The sequence below is a fragment of the Cenococcum geophilum genome (assembly GCF_001692895.1).
Source record: "Cenococcum geophilum 1.58 unplaced genomic scaffold K441scaffold_15, whole genome shotgun sequence".
NCBI classification, from domain to species: domain Eukaryota; kingdom Fungi; phylum Ascomycota; class Dothideomycetes; order Gloniales; family Gloniaceae; genus Cenococcum; species Cenococcum geophilum.
Genome location: NW_027137573.1, coordinates 1841789 through 1862122, shown reverse-complemented (window position 1 = coordinate 1862122; position 20334 = coordinate 1841789). Strand labels below are relative to the sequence as shown.

The following is a 20334-nucleotide window of genomic DNA, read 5'->3' as shown; positions in this document are numbered from 1 at the left end:
TTATACTTATTAGTACTTACTAAATCACGTACTTATAGGGCCTCCTCCCATCTATAAATACTCCCTTCTCTATACCTTCCTCTCTTCTTTTCTTCTTCCTTATAAGAGCTAGAGGTACTCCAATACCCCTCCCTAGTCCCTACTAAGGGATCTATTGGTTAATATAGTGATATAAATAGCATCTAACGAGGAAACAGGTAAGAGAGGAGATAAGAAGGACGGAGGGGTGTCCGGTAGGTGTCAGTTAAGCAACATTAATATCTATATTATAGCTGCCTAATCTCCTATTCGCAGGCCTCCTCCCGTCTATAAATACTCCCTTTTCTATACCTTCCTCTCCTTTTCTTTCTTCTTCCTTATAAGAGCTAGAGGTGCTCTAATACCTCTCCCTAATCCCCACTAAGGGATCTATTAGTTAACGTAGTGATATAAACAGCATCTAACAAGGAGATAGGTAAAAGAGGAGTTAGAAAGGACGGAGGGGCGTCTAGTAGGTATCAGTCAAGCAACGTTAATATCTATATTATAGCTGCCTAATCTCCTATTCGCAGGCCTCCTCCCGTCTATAAATACTCCCTCCTTTATACCTTCCTTTTTTCTTCTTTCTTCTTCCTTATAAGAGCTAGAGGCGCTCTAATACTCCTCCCTAGTCTCCACTAAGGGATCTATTAGTTAATATAGCGATATAGACAGCATCGGACAAGGAGATAGGTAAAAGAGGAGACAGGAAGAACGAAGGAACCTCCGGTTGTTACGGACGCTTTAAGTACGATGTTATGACTACTTGGAGAAGAGACGGAAGAAGCTAGTTAGTTAATATAAGCATGGTCTAGGATAGAACCCGTGGAACTATATAACAAGGAATAGTAAGCAGAGTCACGTAATATAATCTATATAATCTGTATAATCTATGAGATCTATTATAGAGCGAATAGAGTAGACAGAGTAGATAGAGCAACAACTTTCTTAGGAGTACGGTTGTGTATTTAAGGACCCTCAGTCCCTACCTAGATAGTTCCTTCCTCGTAGTAATTCTTAGAATACAATTAGAGTTAATCTATTGGGCAACTACTCCACCAGTTATTATTACGTTGTTAACTTTTATACTTGCATTTTCTATATACCTAGCCCATTGACGAGCCCATTGTAGTTCTTGCTACAAGGTTTCGTTACACAATCACTACCCGGTTACAGTATCAATACAAGAAGTCGAACAACATGCCACCAAAAGCAGCCACTACGACGCCATCAACGGCAGCAACTACTTTAAGAATAGGAGGTGATACCAGTATAGCAGATACTAACTCATAGTAACCTGTGACGGTCGGATAGCTACAGGAAATAGTTAACTAGTTAACAGCTAATAATATAGTATTAGAAGAAAGACTTAATGGGATAAAAGCAGCAAAGATTAAGCTATTATTAATTAAGAGATTTATAGGAGAGAGGTTAAAGCTTAAAGGATTTCTTACGTAGATGTACTTTAAGGTCTTATAGGAGGGAGCAAAGTTACCTACACCTGTGGATTGGATAGCCTATGCAGGACTATTCTTATTAGGAAAAGCATTTAAGTAGTTTAAACCTTACCTTATAGAGATATAAGTAAATAGAATGACGACCACTAACCAAGACGTGTGATTTATATTCTTAAGTTAGGAAGGATTTACAGAACGACTTACGCAGATATTTAGAGACCTAAAAGAAACAACTATAGCGGAAAGAAAACTCCAAAACCTTATACAACGAACTTTAGCAATTAAGTATACGATATAGTTCCAGACACTAGCAATATAAGTAGAGTGGAATAACAGGGCGCTTATGGCACAGTATAAATAAGGACTTAAGGCTAAAGTCTAGAATATAATTATCCTAATGGAAGATACGGACACCCTAAGGGAACTAATAGATTAGGTAATTAAGATTAACAATTAGATCTACCAAAGGGAACAGGCTAAGAGAGGCTAAAATAGAGTTCTATAGTTATATAAGGCGTAGAGTACGCAACAACAAAAGCCAAGTTAAAAACTATGGTATAGCGCAGAGCTAATAGACCTAAGTAGTACTAAAGAAGCCTATAAGAAATAGAGCAAACTATAGAAACCTAGAGGATAAGGATTAAGTAATTAAAGGTCCAAGGAGCAAAGGCCGAATTAGGGATCTTAATAGCAGAAGATATTTAGGCGGACTCTATAATAAGAGAAATAGTTTAAAGAAGGAGCTTATATAAATTACGGAAAATAGGGTCATTACGTCAAAGACTGTAGAAGTAGGTAGAGTTACTATATAGTAAAGGGTATAAGACCAGCAGACGATATACACGTACAGAGGGATAATAATATGCTATAAGGAACAAAAGAATATTTAATTAAAAGTTTTGCGTTTTATTATAATAACGCATGCCAAATTTATAAGGACGCTAAGTACGGCGTAAGCTATTGGCTATAGGAGCTAGTACCTATAGGATGCAGAGGAACTAACGAACCAGTTCACAGATCGGATATTAAGGACGATAAATTTAACCTAGGCAAAACATTCCGTAACGATAAGGCAATAAGGGCCACTTACTAGGAGCGAGTAGACCTTAGAGATATTATACTAAAGGTAGAGAATAATTCCACTATAGAATAGGGAACATTAGTAGGGATCGAAACCCCACTAAATATAATATCTATCGCTTTATAAGACGCAAAAGAAGTAGGATAGCAAACCACTTTAGTACTCAATAAAGGCAAAAGGCCAAAGGCTTAAGATTCTTAAGAAGAGATAAGAGACGACTAAGATTCTTAAGATAAAATAAGGCAAGCTTAAGGACCTATAATAGACAGAAACCGATAGAGCAGAGCAGTAGCTTAGTTCAAAAACATACAAATAAGCTCGGGACAAGAATTCCCAACGGTATAAGATTCTTAAGACGAGATAAGTGAGATCTAGGACTCTTAAGACAAGACAAGAACACCAGTCAAGCCTAGTTAAACTAAGGCAGGGGCTAAACTTAAGTCAGAAGCAAGCTTAGGATTAAAGAATCTAAGGGGTTAAGAATTCGGGGTATAAATTAAAATACCCACAGATAAGAGGCCAGGAGCTTCTTTATAGATTAGAGAATCTACAGCACAAACAGCAATTAGACTAGGAGACAGATATATAGACCTAGAAGACTTACTAGGGGAACACAGCGTTCGGCCTAAAGATTGAAAAGTTAATACTAAGATTAGGAAGCACGAAGACTTTAAAGATCTACTTATAAAACGCGACATAAAGGAAACCATAAAGGAATTTAGAGCAAGAATTACCTTATAGCAAGAATAGAAACTAGATAAGAGATCTAGCATATTAGGACGTATAAAGGACAGAGCACTAGTATAAAGAATTACCAATAGGCCGAGAGCAGGCACACTAAGAGCTAAGTGGCTTACTAAACTGGAACAAGAAGAGGATCTAGGGATTCCTACCAGGTTCGAGAAACGACACACTAAAGGCTATTACGATGTAGTAATAAAGAGATATTTCCTTACGGATAGACCGTATATACTCTAGCAGCTATACCAAAAGTGGTATAGGTAAAGGCATAATAATAAGTAGGAAGATTTTTATATATAGTTGGATGAAAAAGTTATCTAGGACCACCTAATTATAGAGAAGGCCATAACGCATATTAAAGGAGCCTTAATTATAACGTTAAAGGATTTAGAGGAACGTTTAGAGGACTAGAGAAGTAAGAGACGTATCTTAATACCTGCGAATAAAGTTGCAACGTTTAGATCAGCATAATAAAGGTTTAAACTTAGGGACGAAAATAAGCTAAGAGTTAACCTAAAGCACCTAGCACACCACACGTTATCATAGATTATATACGTGGACGATATATATAAAATGTATAAGAATCCGAAAGAAAAGAATTGGAAATACCCTATAAGGATATACTGGATGACGGATGAGCAGTAGTACAGAAATGCCAAATATATATATAGATAGCATCCAATAGAGGGCCAAAAGGAAGAAAGTTTAGTACTTTAACCAGGAAGATTCCTTATGGAAGAATGCTTAGATGGACAACAGTGGTGGAAATACCCAAAGAACACGTGTCTATAGTATATTAAAGATAAAAAGCGAACTAAGCATTGGCCAAAAAGCGAGTTAAGTGCACTAGGATTAAGTAGCCAACAGTTAGGAAAAGTAGAGGCCTATAGGACTAGAGGGAGCTAGTAGTAGAGCCTCAGACCCTTAAAGGAATTTAAGGACGACACTTAAATTTATGGATTAATTAGTAAGATCAGTAGTTCGAAGCGCTAATAGATAGTAGAGCAACGCGAAACCATATCTCACTAGTAGCAGTTAAGAGAATGGGACTACCTTATAGACAAAAGGAGCAACCTTACCCATTAGTTACAATTTTAGGAGATCTAATAACCTATAGAGGAGGAATCATCAATCTTGAAATAGGACCTATTTAGATAACTATTAAAGGAAAACAAATTAAGATGTCTTTTGATATCCTACTATTGGGACGGGACGAGGCAGTATTAAGCATGCCTTAGTTACAGGAATACAATCTAAGGATCAATTAGATTACAGGTTAGGTCAATATTAAAGATACTTAACGCCGCAAGATGCAATAATAAGCCAAGTTGGTATGGTACTAAGTAGGAGCAACCTATAAAGAAATAGAAAAAGGACTAAGCTATATACTAAAGAGATACCACAAGTACGGCAAGAAACTATAATCACTAGAAAGTAAAAAGCTATTAGAATATGCAGTATAGGACTATAAAATAGAATTAGAACTAGGAATAAGTTTAAAGTTCTTTCTAATCTACAAGCTTACTAAAGAAGAAGGTAGAGCGTTAAAAGAGTTTGTCTAGGAAAATCTATAAAAGGGATACATTAGACCATCGCAGTCATTAGCGGGTTATCCAGTACTATTCGTACTAAAGAAAAATGGTAAACTAAGGCTGTGTATTAACTACAGACAGTTAAACAGCATCACTAGGAAGGATAGGTATCCTTTACCCTTAATTAGCGAAATCTAAAATAGGATAGGCAATGCGCAAATCTTTATAAAGATAGATCTAAGATAGGTATACTATTAGATTAAGATTAAGGAAGGCGACAAATAGAAGGCAGCCTTTAGGTTAAAGGAAGGACTATATAAACCATTAGTTATATAATTCGGGCTTATAAACGCACTAGTAATATTCTAGAAGTATATTAACAATATATTAGGAGAACACTTAGATGAATTTGTTATAGTATATCTTAATAATATTATTATCTACTTAATAACTAAGGAAAAACACAGGGAACACGTTAAATAGGTTTTAAAGAGACTATAAGAAGAACAGATACCAGTAGCAATTAAGAAATGCGAGTTCTTTACTAGGAAAACCAATTTTATTGGATTTATTATTAAACTAGGCTAACTTAGTATAGATCTAAAGAAGATCAAGGCTATAGTGAATTGGTAGGAACTAAAGAACGTTATATAGTTAAGATCGTTCCTAGGGTTTTGCAATTACTATAGAAGGTTTATAGCGCAGTGGTCAAAGGACATTAAGCCATTTACGCGATTAATAAAGAAAGAAGAACTATAGGCATAGGGGGAAGAGTAAAGAGAACTCTTTAAGAAAGTTAAAGAGCTATTCACCTAAGAGCCAGTTCTTAAGATCTATTAACTAGGACTAGAGACGGTTATAGAAACAAATATATTAGACTATATACTAGGGGCGTGCTTTATATAAAAGCATCTAGATAGATAGCACCTAGTAGCATACTATAGTCAGAAGATGACACTACTAGAGTTAAACTATAACATCTATAATAAGGAGTTGTTAGGTATAGTTACAGTATTAAAGAAATAGAGAGCATTCTTATAAGGTACAGAGAAACCATTTATAGTTAAGACGGATTATAAAAACCTAACGGGATTCCTAATAACAAAGGAACTCAACTAAAGATAGGTTAGATGGGTAGAGATACTTACGGAATACTATTTTAAGATTTAGTATACTAAAGGTACAGATAATACGCGGGCAGATGCTCTAAGCCGCAAAGCTAAACTACAAAATGAGGAAAAGCCATTAGGGGCTTTATTACAAAAGGATATAGACGGATTAATCAGGTATAATCATCCGAAAATTATAGTAACTTAAGAAGACAATAAACTAGAGAAAGTCTATAAGATACTAGAAAGCTTTTAGGCGTAAAGAATTTTAAAAGCATAGCTAGAAGATCTATAAACGGATATATACGAAAATTAAGAAGTAAGGTATATCCTAAGAAGTATAGCAAAGCAGTTTATAAAAGACTTTTATAAGGGACTAACCCAAGGACATAATGGAGCTATAAGCTTAGTGTTAAGACTTTAGGAGGAGTATATTATTAACGGAATCTAGAGAATAGCTAAAAAGGTTATAAAGGAATGTCTAAATTACTAAAGGAATAAACCGACAAGACATAAGCCATATAGAGGGCTATAACCTATTAAAACACCAGAGAGACTATAGGAGGTTATATTATGGGACTTTATTATTAAGTTACTAAAATTAAAAGATCCTATTACCGAATAAAATTATAACGCGATCTTAGTAATAGTAAATAAGCTTACGAAGTAGGGATACTTTATAGCATATACAGAAGAAATCTCAGCGGAAGATATTGCTAGAATCTACATTAAAGAAGTATTTGCAAGATATAGAGCACTAAACAAAATCATATTAGATAGAGATCTAAGATTTATAGCAGCATTCTAGGAAGTATTCTTAGCGGAGCAAGGAGTTTAAGTAGTAACTTCTACCGCATATTATCCACAGACAGACGGTCAAACGGAAAGATTAAATTAGACACTAGAGCAGTATCTAAGGCATTATATCAATCATGCATAAAACAATTAGGTATTACTATTACTAGTTACATAGTTTATATACAATATAACACCTTAAGAAGGAATAGGCACATTACCATTTAAGGCAAATTATGAATATAAGCTAAGAACATCGTTATTACCACGGTAAGTAAAAAAAACAAGTAGTACAGCTAAAGAAAGAATAAAGACATTAATAAATCTTTATATAGACCTTATGGAATTAGCAAAGAAAGTATAAAAGAGAATAAAAAAGTACTATAATACTAAGAGATCTAAGGGACCAGATCTTAAGGAGGGAGATAAAGTATAGCTACTACANAAAAATTTNAAGAGTTNACGACTAAGNAAGAANTTANACNANNTNANACTAGGACCNTTTNAAATTANNNANANNATTTNACNNGTNACGTTTAAGTTAAACCTACTAGCCAAAATAAAGATCTACCCTATACAGCATATCGTAATGCTAAAACCAGCATATAGGAATATTAGGCCACCGGTCTATAAAGCAGATACGTATAGAGGACAGGAAGAAGACAAATAGTAAGTTTTAAGGATTGTTAGTTATAAGGACGTTAACAATAAAATATAGTACGAAGTTAAGTAGATAGGCTACACTAAGACTACCTAGGAGCTACTAGAGAATTTAAAGAATGCTATAAGAAAGGTACGGGAGTATCGGAAGAGATTAGGTTAGGCAGCATTAATAAAAAAGGATCGCCAAAGAATAAGTCACCTAAGGGGGACCCAAGAAGAACAGTTGCCAAACTACTTAGATCTATTTCCTTCTCTGTTAGAGGAGAATCTGTTCTTTTATTACCTAGTTCCTAAAGACCTTATTTTATAAGTTTCTACTCCTTAAAGTAAACCTTCTTATAAACGCGTTAAAGACGCTAAACTTTCATAAAGGCAGACTACTAAGCCTTAAGGGCACGAGCAGATTCTTTAGATTAACAATAGGCTTCCGCCAGCGCTGCGGCAAGATTACCCTTAAGTTTTTCTGCCTTAAACTAAACATAAGACCCTAAGATAAATTAATTAGGGAACCAGACGACTATTAAGAGTAATAGGTTACGTATATTTAACATTAGAGATAGAGCGAACGTCACAGGACAACCAAATATTTGCTTTAGTGCACTCTAAACAAAAGAAAGGTTGCCGGGACAAAGGACTCGCCAACGCAACGCAAACTAGCCCCTTTTTCGCACAACGAGAATATGGAAATAGCATTATCTCACTAAAAAACAATATTGCAGCAACAGTACGAGACCGACGGGCTGTAGAGGAAGAAGGAGGTGCTTTAGGCATTATAAGTAACGATATTAACCAAATTAATTAGACGGATATTACACCTCTAGTAAACAACCTAGAGATAATAGGAATCTTTAAGGACAAAGATGGAGAGGAGGGAGATGGTATTACGGACGCTTTAAGTACGATATTATAACTACTTAGAGAAGAGATAAAAGAAGCTAGTTAGTTAATATAAGCACAGTCCAGAATAGAACCCGTGGAACCATGTAACGAGGAATAGTAAGTAGAGTCACGTAATATAATCTGTATAATCTATATAATCTATAAAATCTATTATAGAGCAAACAGAGCAGACAGAGCAGACAGAGTAACAACTTTCTTAGGAGTACAGTTGTGTATTTAAGGACCCTTAGTCCCTACCTAGATAGTTCCTTCCTTATAGTAATTCTTAGAATATAATTGGAGTTAATCTGTTAGGCAACCACTCCACCAGTTGTTATTACGTTGTTGACTTTTATACTTGCATTTCCTATACACCTAGCCCATTAACGAGCCCATTGTAGTTCTTGCTACAAGGTTCCGTTACACCGGTAGGTGTTAGTCGAGCAACATTAACGGCGGTTTTCGTCACCCAAAAATTACGTTATATGACGACAATTGGGAACGCAAGGCGCCTTAACCTTACTACTACTTCTAAATTAAGTAAAAGCTCTATATAGGGGGGTCCCAGGGGGTCTCCCCCTAGAAAACCTTATCTCTATATATATTAATTAAAGTCTATATAATAAAGCTCTAAATTAAAGCTTTGGGTTAATTGATTGGCTTATTACTTATAACCTCGGGTCAAAATTTTCGTTAGGGGGCTAACGATCCGCATGTTAGATGCTCATCCAAAATTCACACGCCATGGCAAGGACTAGCGAATGACCCCTCGTTTAACCGGACAACGTACACAAAAGTGTCACGTGGTTTATGCATGTGTATCAGAAGGATTTCGTATATCAACTTACTTTCCAACTGCAACCTTTTCCAAACCCAATGACTAGCTGGAGCGGTAACGGCCCTGCTTTCTCCCACAAGCATTACCGTCTTTATGGACGAGCTAGTCGTGACCATCGCCATTCGCCTCCGAGACGATGACATTCTGTTCGCTCCACTTTTCTTCTCATGGCACCGAGACATGGAATGTGTCAATCCTTATTTGCTTCACCTAAATACAGCACAGCATAAAAATATCTCGTCAAGCTCAAATCCGACATGCCCGATATACTTAGGTGCGCTATCCGACGAGCACCTGCCCCGCGAACGCTCCCCGGGGTGACATAGACCACCTCACGCGGTTTTGCGAGAATTCGTAGAAGTTTCGGATAGATCGGTCGGGATAATCAAACCCAATATTAACAATTAGTGAGGACTTATATATCTGGGGCCCACGGACTTGAAATAGGTTCATTTCTTTAAATCACATACCACTTCTAAAGCAAAATCACAGCCTTTACCTTTGAACCACCACCGAGGTACTTTTGAGTGTATTTGAGATGGCTTCAAACGGCATTATCGATAGTGAGGCCAGGAATCGTCTCCATAAATTGGATCCAAACTTCACGCAGAATGTCATCAGCGCTACGGGACTGAGGGCTTCTCCACGAATGAGGAAGGTCATGGCAAGCTTGATACAGCATCTTCATGATTTCGCGAGGGAGAATGAGATCACCGTTGATGAGTGGATGGCTGGAGTAGAACTGGTAAGTACTTGCAGAGCTTCATTTCCCCGGTTATAGGTCTCTTTTTTCTTTGAGGGCTGAGAATCTGATGAAATCTAAGATCAATGAAGCAGGCCGTATGTCTACCGACCGGCGCAATGAGGGCCAGCTTGTATGTGATGTCCTTGGCCTTGAATCCCTCGTCGACGAAATAACCTACAAACTTGCTTCCGACGCTAAGGACGCTCCCACCGCCACTGCGATCTTAGGTCCATTCTGGCGAGAAGACGCACCGGCACGCAAAATGGGCGAGACGATTGTGTTTGGCATTGAGAACGGTGACCGAACTTACATGCATGGACAGGTCTTGGATTATAGAACAAGGAAGCCTATTGAGGGCGCAGAGCTCGATGTCTGGCATACAGCACCCAATGGACTATATGAACAGCAGGATCCAGACCAGCCCGATATGAACCTAAGGGGACGATTTACAACAGGTAAAGATGGAAAATACAACTTCTACTGCTTAAGACCGACAAGCTACCCGATTCCGTACGACGGACCCGCCGGGAAATTACTGCAATTGCTGGACAGACATCCTATGAGGCCGGGGCACATACACTTTATCGTAAGTTGTCTCACCACTATAAGAGAGTTTGAATTATACCAATTAACGGCATCCTGAAAAGGTCACTGCTCCTGGTTACAAACCCATCGTAACCCAAATCTTTGACCGTAGCGACAAGCACATCACAGATGACGCCGTCTTTGCTGTAAAGGACTCCCTTGTTGTCGACTTCCTCCCATACAAGGGCGACCCAAATGCGGATTTTGAGCTCCCTTACGACTTCAGGTTAGCAAGTTATGATGACGCCAGCAAAGAATTCTCCAGCTGGGACGGCTGAGGGAAGTACCTCCGGGTTCTCCGGGAAATGATCGATGCGTGCTTGATAATGCTCGCGGAAATCCGCTGTCACAAGGATAAATCTTACCACTTGAAAGGTGTCTATGGAGTTTTTGGAGAGGTGGAAACGTCCGTGACTTCGTGGCCTCTCAGAAAGACTTATTGTAGCATCTCATTTCTATTTCAGTCTGATCTCCCTTCTTGGAGGTATACTTTGGCATGTTGCTTAGCAAGCGGATATGCCAACGGCCTGTTCTATGGCATGCTCCTAAGTGATACGAGCAGCATCCGTCCACTCCAAGGACATTTTTATATAGTAAAGCTTTTTTATGTTCCTAGATACCCTAGAAGAGGCCATGCACGCAGCAGAACAGTGACGGACTTGGATGCCGTATGGCTGCTCTACAGTCCCTCGTCAAAAGTCTCCGTGCGAGCGCATTTTTAAGACAATCTACCTTGCTAAATTACTATATAATAACCACATAATTAATTCTAAAGCTTTAAAAGACATTTAAAGTTTATATTTTATATAAAATCTAGCTATTATAACCTTTTTTAAAATTTAAAACCTATAACTCTTTTAGAAATCCTATTAATTTTTTACTAAAATCTAAAATCTATAATATATAATTTCAATAAGATATATAATTTTTAAGAAATATTTTTAATATCTAGTACGGAGGTCGGTAATAAAAGTTCTTACACCTTCCTAATTAGGAAAGTAATTTACTAACTCTCTTAGTATATTAATTTTTTTATATTTTTATATTTTTATATATAATTTTACAAGCTTCATGTGAATTCTAAATTAAAATTATTATATAATTAATAGCATTGACGTAGTTATTATAACTTAAAATTTATAAAAATTTATTAGTGCTATAATTTACGCAGCAAGTATCACGGCTTACGTAGCAGTGCTAAAAATTACGCAGTTGTAGCNGGGTCGTGTCTAAATTTACGTANGGTAGNCTGATAGCTGCGCACCCGTNATTGCGCNTGCGCAGTCGCATACTTTCCTAATTAGGAAGGTGCAAGAACTTTTGTTAGCGACCTCCGTAGTAGAAAATATATACTAAATATAGTAAGTTTTGGTAGGAAGTTGGTAAAAACTAGAGACTTTTAATAAAGGACTATAGATTTTAAATACTAAGAAAGTATCGCGATTACTAGATTATATATCTATAAGTAGCTTCAGATAATTTTCAAAGCTCTAGAATTAGTTATGTGACCTTTATATAGTATTTTGACGAAAAGTGTCACTTTTGTTATGACCTCTGCACAGACACTTTTGACGAACCCCAGGCCATCAGCCGCTGTTAGCCGAAAATAAAGGAATCTGCATTAGTAGCTCGACAGGACACTTTGAGACCCCACACGCCCTTTGACTCACCAATTTCTAATCACACTACCGCGATTATTCCATCTCTGCCCGGGTCGTGTTGACCTGAGTCGGATTTCCATTACCTATTGACCTATTTCTATTACCTATTCATTACCTATTACCGACTGAGTGGCAATATCGACCTGGTGGCAATTGAGTAACAGCTACTAAGTTAATTTAGTGGCAGTAATTCTTTAAAGAAGTTAGATTTAAAACTAAGGAGAAATAAGTAATATATTACAACAACATATAGATAATTTAACTCCTAACTAAAAGCAACGCTAATCTTAATACTTAGCTCCGATATATCAATATCTATTACCACCAGCTCCGCTAGGAAGTTTATAAAGGATTAATATTAAATAGATACCTATTACTAATATAATAGCAGACAGCTTAACAAAGGCTCTAACTTATTTAAAGTATAAAACGTTCGTTTAATAATTAAATCTCGTTATTATTAAAGATCTAATTTAATTTAATTTAGATAATATTTGGGTCAGGTAACTATATAGGGCATTTCTTTAACTCAATACTAAATTAGTATCGTGACTTTTTGTATTTTTATAGCAGCCTAGAAGGCTCTATATAGCTAGGGGGGTATATTAGCCTAAGTCGGATTTCCATTACCTATCGACCTATTTCTATTACCTATTTATTACCTATTACCGACTAAGTGGCAATTAAGTAACAATTATATATCGTCGTCGGCGTCTCCAGCTTCGCCGCAAAATTCGGCATGCATCGCATACTTGACTTCCATCCCAGTTTTTGTTCAATGTCTGTGGTTTAGATTCAGTCCTTCTATTAGACTTATAATCTTTACTATTCGCCGCGACGAATTCCGCAGACTTCCAAATCATTCATGGCTACAATCACTTTGGGCGGATATCTTTGGGAAAGGTACATCTATGAGCTTCTAGGCATTGCTTTTATCGGATCTCCATTAACTCTTTACAATGTCAGGGTTCGCCAGATTGGTGTCCGTGCAATCTTTGTACGCTTCATTGACCCCAAGGAGCTCGTTACTCCGCACACGATTGCTGACCGCAGCTCGTAGGGCGTTCCGGGCGACTTCAACCTTCAACTCCTCGATTACATCTACCATGTAAAGGGTTTGACATGGGGTTAGTAACTCCTGATTTCACCGATCCTACAGTGAGATTCAAATCATGCTTATCATTTTGTAGTTGGGAACCAGAATGAGCTAAATGCAGCATACGCGGCGGATGGGTATGCCCGGGTTAAAGGCATCCCTGGTGTGTGTCAGTGTACCACAGTTTTTGCCTAATTGGGGAAGCGATGGGACTAATATTCATCCCCGCACACAGTGGTTACCACTCATGGAGTTGGTGAGAGTGGGCTTTAAATCCGGATTCTTGACTGAAAATTGACTAGATTTCCAGGCGAACTCAGCGCGCTTAACGGCGTTGCTGGGGCACTCTCAGAACAAGTTAAGATGATTCATGTTGTCGGGCAGACAACGAGACCGATGCAAAGTGATCATATGATGATTCATCATTCAATCGGAGATAAGCCTGACCATCAGGTACACTCCTTACAACTCTCCACGCTGTCAAAATTACTGATATAGATACAGATGTACAAAAAATCTTCTAAGTTACTCCGAGCAGCTGCCGCTGAGCTTTGGGATGTGAAAACAGCTCCAGACGAAATAGACGTAGGCCTATGGAAACCTCTTTCCCCCTCGAATGCTAATATAAATAGCGTGTTATTCGAGAGTGCTTCCTCCAGTCATGCCCTGTATATATCTTCATGCCACTAGATCTAGCTATGGAAGAAGTCCCAGCCAGTCTTCTAAACACGAAAATCGATCTCTCTTTACCGGTCGACCCAAAAGCACAGGATGCAGCGGTAGATGCAATCAAACAGGCCATAACCGATGCTCAAAATCCATCAATCCTCATCGACGCTCTAGTCCGTCGTCATGACGCAGTGGAAGAAACGCGAAAACTTATCAATAAGTTGCAGATACCTTTCTATGCCGCAAATTGCGGTAAGAGCATCATCGATGAGACGCATCCCCTATACATTGGTGTTTATAACGGGAAAATCAGCTCTCCAGGTATTGCGGATGCGTGCGAATCAAGTGACATAGTCCTTATCCTAGGGTATCTCCCTTCAGATACAAATTCGGGAGGCTTTTCAAGGAAACTTTCTCCGGAAAAATGCATTCTTATTAATCCCCACAACGTCATCGTGAGCATTTGATCACCTTATATTATACCCCCTATTCTCACTAATACTTTCCTCAGGTCAAAGGTCAAAAATACCCTAGTACCTTTATAAAACCACTTCTCGCTCTACTTACCAGTTCCCTGCCTAAGAATCCGATCCACGAACTCAACGTACCGAAATTGCCACCACCTGTTCAGCCCGAAGATGATTCAGCCACGCACATTACTCAATCATGGATATGGCATCGCTTCGCAAAGTTTTTTCGGCCAGGTGACGTTGTTGTTGGGGAGACTGGCACTACTTGCTTTGGTTTATGCGATGCAACTTTTCCATCAAACATCCAGTATGGAATTACCAAATCTCCTTCACCGTCAATGGAAAAACCCGGAGATGATTTAGTGAGACTAAATTTATATTCCCAGCTTCATTACACAAATCTATTATGGCAGCATCGGATATGCTACCCCAGCAACCCTAGGAGCTGAACTTGCACGAAGAGAATTGCAATCAGAGCATAGCCAATCCAATGGCAGGACCATTCTTATTACCGGCGACGGCAGCCTAGCGATGACGATTCAAGAGATTGGAACCATGGTGAAGCAGAGTATAAAGCCGATAATTTTCATTATAAACAATGATGGCTACACTGTTGAACGATTGATCTGGGGGGCACGGCAGCGCAAGTACCACCATACCTCTTTCCCGTCGTATCGAAAGTGATTTAAGCTCATACGTTCTGTTAATGCAGCATACAACGACATTGTACCAACAAATTATTCGGCGCTTCTCCCTCTTTTTCATCACCCAAATTCGGCCACATCTTTTCACCGCGTAGCAACAAAAGCTGATTTCGAAGATGTGCTTAAGAAGCCTGAGATGAGCAACCCAGCAGATCTGCAGATTGTTGAGCTCATCATGGAGATGAAAGACACGCCGTGGAGGCTTGGTGGACAGATCGCGTTCCGAGGCGAAAAGGCGAGAGAATATTTAGAGCAGGAAGGGTTCGTTGATAGTGTGGGCGGGTGGGGATCGAAAATGAAGAAAATTGAGGGAGTTTCGGGGAAGATTATATGAGAGTGTGTCGACCGAATTTTCCTATGCTAGAATTATCGTCATTTAATGGGAACTTGAGAAATTTTCGGGAGGGACAGCTCTGAACTCTTGTGCGCCTCGAATCTTGCTCGACCTACATTCATTTCAGCCCTCTCATTCACTTAGCTTCAAGGCCTTTTGGAATGATACCCCACTGAAAGGCACTACGCTCCATCGAACTATTTCTCTGTAGCCTATCCGCGATGAGCACTAGTAAGACTTTCAATAGGCTCTAACATGTTATGTAAAACTGGGTATCCTGCTGTTAAAAAGCTAGAGGAAAACATCATACGTTTTCTTCCTAAAGTCCATGCCTAGAAAATCGTTCCTGAGCCGTGCGTCGAGCCTTTTCCTAGTACAGGACGGTTTTTTTTACTCCAACGAAACCACTGAATTCCTTCAAACGGTGATCTATTTGGATCGGAGTGGAGCGGATTTGAATCCAAATCCACTTGTTCGGACTGATACTGGTACACACAATATTGTGGAACATTTCTGCCTCATTCCGGAACGAGCCGTCCTTGTTCTAGAATGCGTCGTGTTGACCAGAATCGGATTTCCATTACCTATCGACCTATTTCTATTACCTATTATCGACTGAGTGGCAATATCGATCGGGTGGCAATTAGGCAACAATTACAAATAGTCGTCAGCATCGTCGTCAGCCTTTTGCCATCTACATCATGTATATATAGTCTCTTTTCTTTATAGATCAATCTACATACGAGTTCTACAGTTCAACACGTCGTGTATCGCTTTGAGGGCAATTTAAATACGCTAACAAGAGGTATCCTGGCTCCTGGCCAGAAATATAACCGAAACCTGGCGACTAGAGAAGTAAATACCTAATATTGCTAAAATATGCCAAGGCTGAACCCTGCCCAGTCATTCCATCTGGCAGAACTCATCGAGACAATTGACATCCGCGCTGTTTTTGGAGGCCATGAAGACATAAGTCGGCCTAGGCCGATAAAGTGGATTACTTAAGCTTACTGGCATGAATTCTCCGCAGTCAACAGTGGTGCGTATGGACGTTCCCACCTAGGAAAACGAAACTGCATCACTGAAATCCCTAATCTGTAGCAGTACGAGAGGTACAGCGGCTTTGACTTCCAAGCCGACTATCCAACATTCGCCGACAGAAGTACGCCTCTTAACCTCCTATCCGAAGCATCCCTAGAGGCGCAAATTAAAGCCGCCAACCATAGTGCTTAAAGCAGCATGCTAATGACTGACTTCAACCAAGTTCCAACTCCCGGGTCGGCCTCTGCTACCTTACCACTCAAGCCAAGCCCCCATGCGCTGTGGCACAGACCAACTCCTGCTTAACGGGGTGGCAATCACTGGGATAGCTCAAAAAGCTAAATAGAGGACTTTATTTCTATATCGACTACCGTAAGCTTAATAATTTAACCCTTAAAGACCGCTACCTACTGCCTTTATTTAATAAGACTTTAGCCCAAATAAGTAGAGCTAAGATCTTTATAAAGCTTAATATCCGCTAGGCTTTTTACTAAATTAGGATAGACCTTAAATTAGAAGACCTTATTACGTTTCGGACCTATTACGGAACGTATAAATATAAAGTACTACCTTTTAAACTAACTAACGGACTAGCTATATACTAATAATATATAAATAATATACTATTTAACTACCTTAATAACTTCTATACAGTATACCTAGATAATATTATAATCTACTTTAAAAATGAACTAGAATATAAAAAGCATGTCTATAAAGTCCTATAACGGCTTTAGGAAGCTAGCCTCTAAGCCAATATTAAAAAGTTAGAATTTAGTATTAAGCGTATAAAGTACCTAGGGTTTATTATTAGTATAAATAGAATTAAGGTAGACCTAAAAAAGATAGCTGTAATTAACTAATAGGTACCCCTAAGGACCGTAAAGGGGGTGTAGTTATTTTTAGGGTTTTATAACTTCTACTAACGCTTTATTAAAAACTATAGTAAAATTGCCTAGCTACTAAGCCTACTTACCTATAAGGACCAGCCCTTTTACTTTAATACCGTATATAGGCAGGCCTTTAATAAGCTTAAGAAACGACTAGTCTCTGCTCCTGTAACGGCGCTATCGCACATTACCTACTAAATTCTGCCATATTCTGCCGACCTATAATTAGCCCGCCCAAAGCTAGCGCCTTAGCGGCTTACCCTATATATTTGTTTACATCGGTCCTAGCGACCCCTTTTCCTTCTCTTTAGCTTAGTATCTTCGTAATATAGCATTCGTTTAAGCTTCGGTTTAAAGGCATTTATTTAAGCCGTGACATTATACTAAGCTTACCCTACCTTACCTAGGAAGGCCTTAATAATATCCCACCCTAAAGAAACTTTGTCTGCAATAACGCATTAACGCGCTATACTTAGACACTAAAACAACTCTATATTGCCTAGGAAGGCCTAGATAATATCCTACCTTATAAGCTAAATAGGACTAAACCTATACCCCTAGAATTAAAACCAAAGCGTATAATACTAATAAAACCTTAGGAAGCTAATAATAGCACCTAAAGCAAGCTTATTTAAGAGAGCTGCCTTTACCTAAAAGGAACCTAAGATCTAATTAGGATTAGAAATTGAAGATAATAATATTATTATAGACGTATATAAGCAGATTCGTGCTTTTGTACCTAGCTGGAGGGCTAATTATCTTAAAGTAAGAAATATATAAGAGACCCTATAAAAGATCCTAGAAAGCCTTATAGCCCTATAAAATAGCCTAGCTTCCCCTTCTTAAAGCCCTAGCCGACCTATTTACTTTACTAAATATAATATACTAGGAAGCACGGATATAATAATAAAGTAATTAAAGTCCGTTAAGCTCCCTAACCCCCTACTACTATTTAATAGGATAGACCCTACCTTTAAGAATTAGAGGATTTAAGTATAAGGAAAGCTCCGTGTTAACTATAACTATTTCCTTTCTAAAGAAGCTAAAATGCTCTACCTCTTTAGTTAAACCACTGGGGACGCCTAATGGCACCTTTAAGCTAAGTTTAAGGACGACTCCCCTATTTGATTTATATTTATTAATAAAATAATATAGTACCTAGCGGCTATTTATATTAACCTAAATAAAGTACGGGATACCCGTTATAACTATAATCGCCTAATAATAAAACTAAACTAACTTTTTGCTAAATTCTAGACTTAATTCCTATACCTTATAGGAGAAGGCTAGGTTCCCTTTAAAAACTACTAATTAGACCTATATAATAAGCTAATAATCCAGCTATAAGAAAAGATTATTATAACCTTAAATAACCTGCTAACCTATAAAAGACTTATAGCTTATTACCTATTATTAGACTTAAAACTAAAGCGGATTAACGCCTACCCGAATTAATAGAAGCGACTCCGTAATAATTGGAACTTACTAACTATACCTATAGGAGCTAGAGTAGGAAGATAAGTTATAACTGCTTCTATACTAAAGGCGGTTATAACTATATACTAGTAAGCCTTACCTAATTAGTTATATACTACGCTATTAACTAGTATTTGCTGTAATACTCTAATTAACCCTGCCTCGGCTATATACTATAACTATAATAAGTAGGGTTACTTTGCCTTATTTTGCCTGGAGCTAAAGGATATAGGTAATATTAAGGAGATAGAGGAAGAAAAAACGTCTAATAAGTTAGGAAAAGAAGAACCCTAGGGAAAGACTTCCCCCTAGGGTACCCTATTAATCTTAAAGAGATTAATCTTAGTTAGTTAATAGGTAGAAAGTATTTTATAGTTTTATATATAGTATCTTAAAATGGATATAGAGTTAATATAATTGCCCTTATTAATACTAGAGCAAATAGCTTTACCTTTATAAATACTGCCTATATAAATAATGTTGCTAAGTTTTTAAATACAGAAGCCATTTAACTAGAGAAGCCTATTTAGGTAAAAGGCTATAATGGCTAAGCCGGTTAGCCTGTTACCTATATTTTAAAGTTATATATTACTTTTAACGGACGACGCTAATATAGTATCCCCTTTTACATTCTAGACCTAGGGTCCTATAATATAATCCTTAGATAAAAATAGATATTCTATTTTAATATTTAGTTAAATATATAATAAAGACAGTTTATTTAGCCGGAGGATAGATTAAGGTTACCCTCCTTTATTAGGGAGATCCGAACTAACCGTAAGACACTAGCTATAAGGGTTAACCTTACCTACTAGTAGGATATCTAGGCCCGTGACCTAGCCTTTACCTAAAAAGACGCCCACCGCGAAGCTAGAAAGAACTCTATACTAATAAAGATACTCTTCTAAAGTACTACGTTTAAAGAGGACTCTACGTATAGAAGCGGGATAGATAGTAATATAGACGATATCTAAATTGTATAGATTTAACCGGTATAGAAAAGAACGTATTAATAAAATATAAGGGATAACCTTTAGAAGATATAATAGGAGCTAAAAGAAGTAATAATAACGCTAGTACCCTAGAAGTCCCTAAAGTTACGTACACCCCTATTATTAGGCAACCCCCCTATTATAAACATTATCATAATTAGCGCTATAGCGTTCTATTTTAATATATACTAGAAGGATAATAAGGTCTTTATAATAAGCCTATATAAGATTAACCGAATTATTAATAATAGAGAGGAAAGGCTAGCTAAGGAAACTAATAAGGAACTAGTTAAACGCCTCATTTTTACCATTTATATAGACTATAAGGATGCATTTTTAAAGGCGGCCTTAGATAAGTTACCCCCCTACTAGATATATAATTATAAGATTTAATTAAAAGCCAATAACTTGCTAGGCTATAGCCCCCTCTACTATTAATTAATGGGTAAGCTAAAAGTAATAAAGTAGTACTTAATTAATAACCTAGATAAAGGGTTTATCAAGCTAAGTTAAGCCTCTTTTACTTTTCCTATTCTGTTTATAAAAAAGCCTAATAGA

At 37.7% G+C, this 20334-nt stretch overlaps 2 protein-coding genes across 2 annotated transcripts; both read left to right on the top strand.

Annotated features, from left to right (window-relative positions):
* Positions 1-9651: 9651 nt before the first annotated feature.
* On the top strand, positions 9652-10721 carry K441DRAFT_676345 (catechol 1,2-dioxygenase 1; the record flags this gene model as incomplete). Its single annotated transcript, XM_067650940.1, has 3 exons — positions 9652-9858; positions 9938-10444; positions 10506-10721. The coding sequence occupies 3 exons, from the start codon at positions 9652-9654 to the stop codon at positions 10719-10721; spliced, it is 930 nt and encodes a 309-aa protein (XP_067505489.1).
* Positions 10722-12582: 1861 nt separating this feature from the next.
* On the top strand, positions 12583-15541 carry K441DRAFT_64169 (pyruvate decarboxylase-like protein). The gene is made up of 11 exons (XM_067646661.1): positions 12583-13007; positions 13071-13101; positions 13165-13231; positions 13295-13369; positions 13436-13456; positions 13511-13653; positions 13705-13785; positions 13833-14324; positions 14381-14646; positions 14726-14982; positions 15052-15541. Exons 1-11 carry the CDS (start codon positions 12970-12972, stop codon positions 15375-15377), a joined length of 1797 nt encoding a protein of 598 aa, XP_067505488.1. The 5' UTR covers positions 12583-12969; the 3' UTR covers positions 15378-15541.
* The last annotated feature ends 4793 nt before the right edge of the window (positions 15542-20334 follow it).